The sequence below is a fragment of the Brachyhypopomus gauderio genome, unplaced genomic scaffold, assembly GCF_052324685.1.
Source record: "Brachyhypopomus gauderio isolate BG-103 unplaced genomic scaffold, BGAUD_0.2 sc72, whole genome shotgun sequence".
NCBI classification, from domain to species: domain Eukaryota; kingdom Metazoa; phylum Chordata; class Actinopteri; order Gymnotiformes; family Hypopomidae; genus Brachyhypopomus; species Brachyhypopomus gauderio.
In genome coordinates this window covers 1,315,001-1,323,347 of record NW_027506893.1, presented here as the reverse complement: position 1 = coordinate 1,323,347, position 8,347 = coordinate 1,315,001, and the positions used below count along the sequence as shown (strand labels likewise).

The window sequence follows — 8,347 nt, the reverse complement described above, 5'->3', positions numbered from 1 at the left end:
GAAGAGAATGCAAGTTTCCTTTTTTTAACAAAAATAAAAACAAAAACAACTTGATGCCCTCAAAAGGAGCTTTCCATTTTTAGACAGACTGACAATCTCATGGCATTTTGAAAGGTCTGCTAAACTGGACCAGCTTATAAATAAGCATGTCCAGTTTATTTAGCCATGTTATTTTTAACCATGGGAACAATCTCAGTTCACACAACCCAAACCACATGCAATAAACAATACATGTAATCTCACTCTGAGAGAAGAGGTGATCAAGTTCATGTTCTTTGAATCAAGCAGGCATCAAAACGGCGACATAACTGCAAACAAATGAGCACACCATGTATTTGACTGGGAACGCGTGACAGTTCAAGCTGGGGAAACGTTGGTTTGAAGGGATGAGCTCATCTGAACTTCCACTCTTACGTTTCATCGTAACATTGGTCTCGGGCAGCGTGTGCTGTGGTTGACATTCAAACTCTACCAAATGTATCAGTTCACCAAAGATTAAAAACAAAAAAAGAAGCGTTACTTATTGGCAGTAAAGTGATATGATTTATAAGTATTTATTTCCACTGCCATATTACCTTCATTTGTTACTCCTGGTGAAACTCCTTCACGTGAGACAGCAAGACATTATGGTGGGAAATATGGACTCAGTGTAATAATATTTGAATTGTTATATTTTAAAACAGCTTTCTAATATAAAATACCTATAAAAGCTATAAAAGTGTTAGAGAACTCTATAACGTTACAGCAAACAGCCCTATTTTTGGATATAGTAGTAAATGAAACCTCAAAAAAACGTTTCCTTGGTTTTTCTTTGGAAACTATGCTACAATATGATTTTCGAGCTATAACAAAAATGAAAAAAAAAACTTAAAAGAATTTCCTTCTTTCCAAATTAACGTGACTTTTATCAGTGCCTGTGCAATTAAACCTTAAATGATTTGGACAAATGTATTCCGTTTATTAATGTAATGCAAAATATATGTTTGTTGAATAAGCCATGTGTTAATAATAGAGTAGTGTTGTCCGTAAGTCGTTTGTTGCGGCTCCACGGCGTCACTAGCGGTGTTATCATGACACCTGCTGGTAGAATGATGTAGTCAGACCACACGGGGGGGGGGGGGGGGGGGGGGATGACGTCACAGCCTCGCTGAAACTGTAACACTGGATGATTATGTAATCTCAGTCCTGACAGCCCAACACATTTCACCATCCAATGCAATACTGCAGAAAGCTGTGATAGACGTTATCTCCGATTAACATCACGACTAAGAGGTCATGACTCATGACCAATGTCGATTTGTAAGTCGCTCTGGATAAGAGCGTCTGCTAAATGCCATAAATGTAAATGATTGGCCATTTTTACTGAGGGAATTGAACGTCACCTTGATGCGATTTGTTTTATGTTAATGCACTGTAATAACATAATGCAAAACAGACACTACTTAAAAATCCAATTTAGTTTAATAAAAAAACATACAGCGTACTTACCTTTCTGACCGTATTCAAATGTATAATGGTGCTAGCCAAAGGCACAATGAGTAACACCCCCCCCCCCCCCTCTCTGTCCTGGGGCGTGGGGTGAGAACAGACAATATCCCACTTACGTAAATGGAGTAAATAATGAAATATAACAGCCTACCGTAGGGTCAGATCTTGTTTAACTTGTTAATTGATCTTGTTATTTACATTAATACCTGAGTCACTGTTTCCCAGGTCAACTCATGGGGAAGCCCATGTGGGTGTTGGCTTGGGTCCTGCTCACACGCCTGAGACAGCTTTAGTGTCTCGCTAGTATATTTTAATAAAAATAATAACAATCATTAGAAAACGACAAAAAAAAACGTGCACGGGACACTAATGTGTGACACTTCAAAAAGATAATGAAACCCAACAAAACCGTTTCAGAAAAAAAAACCTTTATTTCGTCGGGAACATGTTGACCGCTCGACCTTCTTCTCTCGGTGCCTTCTAACAAATCCTGGTGTGTAAGTGTGAATTTGTACCACCTCGGTGCTTCATCATGCGGTAAGACCGAGGACACGCGCACGGACACGCGCCAGGACACGCGCACGGACACGCGCACGAACACCTCTCGCCCACGCGAGCACACAGTAAACAGTTTGTGGAGACCTTCTCGCCAGGACTCTCGAGGAATGTATCTACCGCACACACACACACATGCCGGACACAGCACAGGCTGAGCTGACTAACACTTGCAACGTTTGCCCATTCACTCTTGGTAAAAATGACCCTGCCCCTCTCTCCCCTAATGATCTCTCCTTCAGGGTTCTCCCTTTAAAAGAACATGACACTTATATTCCTACAAACGCAACAGTAGTTCTCTTAACACAAACCCGGTTTGACAGAAGATATTCACACCCCCCGCTACAGTCACGTACTGCGAGAACTGCTCATACATTGAGTCTATATACTGTTACAAACGCCTCACTAGATAAACAATCATATATGCTTATAAATAACAGTAAATAAATCGTTATTTTGTACATTTGGAATTTTTTATAATAATAAATAATAAAGAAATACATAAATAGCACATTGTGATTGGCAATGTTTTTGCTGCTTTTCATTATAAACTTTTAAAACTTTTGGATAAGCAACTAAACAAACACCCCAAATTGGTAGTATTTGCTGTAAGTCAGGCTACATCTTCTTTTTGATATTTAAATTAGCAGTGCATATTTGAGGGATAAGCAGTTATTCACACCCACCCACCCACCCCCTCACCGCTAACACCACCAAACAATATCCACTGCTGCTAAAATGGAAATCGTTACGCGTGTTTGTAAAGAAGCCAATCCCCAATCTCCACCTCTGACTCCCTGCTCCCCATTGGCTGTGGGCTAAAAAGCGGGTGGGATCTGATAAGCTGGGGGGCGGGTTTCCACGGTTTCGATGAGTGGCGGGCTCTGGTAGGCGTTGCTGACGGGGATGGTGCTCTGTCCCGCGGTGTCCCCGGGTGGGAAGGGCTGCTTGGCCGGCTGACCCGCCAGGTGCTCGGAGGTGAAGAGCGACATGTCGGTGCCCAGAAGGAACTTCTGCACGGCGCACACCGTCAAGGAGGCCTGACCGTATTAATCACATTAGTCAGAGTATCGTGTTAGAAGTTTTTAGCAAACACTATCAGGGAAATGCAGCAATCTGACATGAAAAGGAATATTACTGTAACACAAAACACATTGCGGTTAGTATAATCCTTAAGAATCTGTGTCCCGTGTGCAAAACGTCTGTAAAACACCATAAAAATGGGTCTATCTTAAAAAAATAAGCAGCATGAATACTTTCAAATTTTAAGCTTACAGATCTTCAATCAGGTAATTATCTTTATAGGTTATAAGACCAAATATATGCAATTTGAAATTCTGAATATCAATGTATATGAACCAATATTTAAAATACTGCAACAATTATAATCTGTTATATGGTATCTTATAACAAACACAAAAAAATAGTATAACATCTGTCTATGTCAAAAATGTTTTATAATAAGCAGCATATAGAAACTCAGTAAACATGATTTTTACAGACATTTTGTATCACAGCTGCAAATTCCAAGCTGTTTGTACTGAAGCACTTCAAAAAAACATCAGTCCCTAAAGTCAAACATTAGGCCATCTGCAGTCGACGGCTGTGGTGGCCAAAGCGTGTGGTTGAACATGAAGACGAACATGAAGTTAGGGTCCTGGGGTTTGCAGATATTAAATCACACAGGAGATAAAGAATCCACATTGCCCCAGTGTCTGATCACAGTCTGGAGTACACAGCAACCATCCGTGCTGCATCACAACACACGCAACCCTGGCAGAAAAGATGGCTGAAATAAGCGTGCATGAAATCTCATATGGTCTTATGTTTTATAGAAATGCTTCAAAACGTGACCTGGGCCCTTTGCTCGTAGCAAAAAGATCTGGTTTGAAAACGAAGAATAAAGAGTTGATAAAGTGGAGAAATAGAGGTTGATGTGCTCTTCAGGGTAGCAGCACTATATGTTAGAGCACACCACAGTTAATGATCAGACGTTAATTAGAGGAGGCAGTGTTAGTGTGAGGTGCTGAGAGGCAGGAACATGCTGTAATCTACACTATAGAGAGGGTGGGTGGGGGCTTGGACAAGAGTCTTTGTTTGTCTTCTGTAAAGGCGATGTTTTTGAATCTGTGTAACGCTAGCAGACACAAGTAGCCCTGAAAGAACAACACCAGTGGGGACAGTCAAATATGATTGGAAACAAGTGTGTGTGTGTGTGTGTGTGTGTGTGTGTGTGTGTGTGTGTGTGTGTGTGTGTGTGTGTGTGTACGTGTGAGTGTGTGTGTGTGTGTGTGCATTACCCAGGTGAGTATGGAGAAGAACGAGAAGGCGATGGCTGCCCGCGCTGCGTCTGAAGCCTGCTCCAATGGCAGCTCTTGGGGAGACGTGTGACTCCACTGATTGGCCAGAAAGCAAAATCCCACAAACCAGAGGAACGTCCAGAACCCTGTTCAGCAAGACAGGAAATAACCAGAAGAAATGCTGCATTCTGCATTGTGTCTTGGGAGGGAGGGAGGGAGAGAGAGAGAGAGAGAGAGAGAGAGAGAGAGAGAGAGAGAGAGAGAGAGAGAGAGAGAGAGAGAGAGAGAGAGAGAGAGAGAATGTGTGTGTGTGTTTGGACCAATCACTGGTCTGCTTTGCACCTCTGTGGTCACAGGGATAATTGTGATAAAATCCCAGTGGTCACTTTAACTCTGCCACACCACATGTGGCCAGATGTTCTTCAGAACTGTGAATCACTGCACTGACAGCAGCTGAGTTTCAGCAGATCTGACACCTGATTGGATTGTTGGATTGTTGTCCTGTGGTGCATGTGAGAGCAGTATGTGGCTAGTTTTGATTGGTGAATGGTGAATGGTGAATTTTGATTGGTGAAGGGTGGGAGACCCAGTTCTCAGTCTACAGGAGGCTGAAGGAAGTCTGAGCCCGTGTTGTAGAGAGTTTCTGGAGGAGACTTGGAGTGGTGCTGGAGATGAGCACAGCTGGTGGACTGAAGAGTTCATTTAGAGAAATCTCTCCCCTTCACTCACTCTTTCCCCCTCCCCTCTCTCTCTCGCTCTCTCTCTCTCTCTGTCTCTCTCTCTCTGACACTCACTCTTCATATCTCGTTCCATCTGTTATTTATTTATAACTGGTATTGCATCATTACAATATCTAACCAGCAATGTACATTTTACACAATTTGACAGATTTGCATACAAAGGGCACATATAGTACAGACGTATGCAAGTGCCCTGTGTACTGTTAACAGTACTGTTAAGAGTCAAGAGCACTTACTGGTATAGCACTGACTAAAATGTTTAAGTAATCGGTATATTAATATATCCCGTTACCTTAAACTCACGTGAAGCTGAGCTCTTCAGATAGTATTACCTTAAACTCACGTGAAGCTGAGCTCTTTAGATAGCATTAGCTTAAACTCACGTGAAGCTGAGCTTTTTAGATAGCATTACCTTAAACTCACGTGAAGCTGAGCTCTTTAGATAGCATCACCTTAAACTCACGTGAAGCTGAGCTCTTTAGATAGCATTAGCTTAAACTCACGTGAAGCTGAGCTTTTTAGATAGCATCACCTTAAACTCACGTGAAGCTGAGCTCTTTAGATAGCATTAGCTTAAACTCACGTGAAGCTGAGCTTTTTAGATAGCATTACCTTAAACTCACGTGAAGGTGAGCTCTTTAGATAGCATCACCTTAAACTCACGTGAAGCTGAGCTCTTTAGATAGCATTACCTTAAACTCACGTGAAGCTCAGCTCTTTAGATAGTATTACCTTAAACTCACGTGAAGCTGAGCTTTTTAGATAGCATTAGCTTAAACTCACGTGAAGCTGAGCTTTTTAGATAGCATTAGCTTAAACTCACGTGAAGCTGAGCTCTTTAGATAGCATTACCTTAAACTCACATGAAGCTCAGCTCTTTACAGTTGTGATCAAATTTATTCAACCCCCAATGCTGCGAAGGGTTTTATGGAATTCAGTGCACATTTGTAATTGTGTTCATAATGAAATCTTACAAGGACTTGTTAAAGAACTAAATGCAACTAAGATAGCATCAATTTTTTTTGTCATAAAGTATTAAATGGCCTTTTTGTGATTTCTTCATTGACACAATTATTCAACCCCTTTACGACTACCACTCCTAAGAACAGAGGTTCATTCCAGTGTTTTCCATCAGGTATTGAAAACATCTGTGGATGTCAACGAGCAGCAATCAAGCATGATAAGCACCAATTAGGCAGATTTAAAAGGACTGTGATACTCAGCTCCTTCTAGACATCTACTGGTGTGTTTCCAAGCATGGTGAAGGCAAGAGAATGGTCCCAGAAGACAAGAGAAGAGGTTATTGCTCTTCACAAGAATGGCAATGGATATAAAAAGATTGCGAAGTTGTTAAATATTCCAAGAGACACTATCGGAAGTATCATTCGCAAGTTCAAGTTAAAGGGCACAGTGGAAACGTTACCTGGTCGTGGCAGAAAGAAGATCCTGACCGCGACTGCTGTGCGCTACCTGAAGCGTAATGTGGAGAAAAATCCCCGCGTGACTGCTAAGGAACTGAAAAAAGACCTGTCAGATGTGGGCACTGAAGTTTCAGCTCAGACAATAAGGCGCGCACTGCATAACGAAGACCTCCATGCCAGAACGCCCAGACGCACCCCCTTGCTGACTCCAAAGAACAAGAAAAGTCGACTGCAGTATGCCAAAAGTCATGTGGACAAGCCACAAAGGTTTTGGAACAGTGTACTGTGGTCAGATGAAACTAAATTAGAACTGTTTGGGACAATGGACCAGCGCTATGTTTGGAGAAGGAAGAACCAGGCTTATGAACAAAAGAACACCTTGCCTACTGTGAAGCATGGCAGGGGGTCAATTATGCTTTGGGGCTGTTTTGCTTCTAATGGTACAGGAAAGCTTCAACGTGTGCAGGGTACCATGAATTCCCTTCAGTACCAGGAGATCTTGGAGGAAAATGTGATGGAGTCAGTCACAAACCTGCGGCTTGGGAGACGTTGGACCTTCCAACAGGACAATGATCCGAAGCACACATCCAAGTCCACTAGAGCATGGTTGAACATGAAAGGCTGGAACATTCTAGAGTGGCCATCGCAATCACCAGACTTAAATCCAATTGAGAACCTCTGGTGGGACCTAAAGAAGGCAGTTGCAGTGCGCAAGCCTAAGAATGTGACTGAACTGGAGGCTTTTGCCCATGAAGAATGGGCTAAGATACCCATAGGTCGCTGCAAGACACTTGTGTCAAGCTATGCTTCACGCTTGAAAGCTGTCATAACTGGAAAAGGATGTTGTACTAAGTACAAAAAAATAATGTCACTAGGGGGTTGAATAAAACTGATAATGATGTGAGCACAGTAAAGACATTTGTGGTTATTCCATCATAAATATTATGTTATGTTTGTCTAATTTATAAGTGCCTCTTTGATATAATTGTAAATAAGATGACTGAAATGATCAAAATCAATGTCAAACTGGCCAAAACACTTTATTTCAGTGGGGGTTGAATAAATTTGATCACAACTGTAGATAGCATTACCTTAAACTCACGTGAAGATCAGCTCTTTAGATAGTATTACCTTAAACTCACGTGAAGCTGAGCTTTTTAGATAGCATTAGCTTAAACTCACGTGAAGCTGAGCTTTTTAGATAGCATTACCTTAAACTCATGTGAAGCTGAGCTCTTTAGATAGCATTACCTTAAACTCACGTGAAACTGAGCTCTTTAGATAGCATTACCTTAAACTCATGTGAAGCTGAGCTCTTTGGACAGCATTACTTTAAACTCACGTGAAGCTCAGCTCTTTAGATAGCATTACCTTAAACTCACATGAAGCTCAGCTCTTTAGATAGCATTACCTTAAACTCATGTGAAGATCAGCTCTTTAGATAGCATTACCTTAAACTCACGTGAAGATCAGCTCTTTAGATAGCATTACCTTAAACTCACGTGAAGCTGAGCTCTTTAGATAGCATTACCTTAAACTCACGTGAAGCTGAGCTCTTTAGATAGCATTACCTTAAACTCATGTGAAGATCAGCTCTTTAGATAGCATTACCTTAAACTCACGTGAAGATCAGCTCTTTAGATAGCATTACCTTAAACTCACGTGAAGCTCAGCTCTTTAGATAGCATTACCTTAAACTCACATGAAGCTCAGCTCTTTAGATAGCATTAACTTAAATTCACGTGAAACTGAGCTCTTTAGATAGCATTACCTTAAACCAGCGTTTCTCAAAGTGTGGGGTATTGCAGGTGGGGCGTAAGCAATTGGAAGAAATGAACCTTTT

At 41.5% G+C, this 8,347-nt stretch overlaps 1 protein-coding gene across 2 annotated transcripts in view; it reads right to left on the bottom strand.

Moving 5' to 3' along the window:
- Positions 1-2,746: 2,746 nt before the first annotated feature.
- Positions 2,747-8,347, bottom strand: part of syngr3b (synaptogyrin 3b) — a 20,861-nt gene continuing 15,260 nt past the window's right edge. The window contains exons 3-4 of one of the 2 annotated variants that reach the window (XM_076990046.1): positions 4,344-4,489; positions 2,747-3,083 (exon numbers count right to left, since the gene is read on the bottom strand). In XM_076990046.1, coding sequence (XP_076846161.1) covers positions 2,862-3,083; positions 4,344-4,489 — 368 coding nt within the window. In that variant the 3' untranslated portion in view covers positions 2,747-2,861. Of the gene's footprint in view, positions 3,084-3,825; positions 4,200-4,343; positions 4,490-8,347 lie in introns of those variants that run through there. The other variant, XM_076990047.1, reaches the window with a different exon arrangement.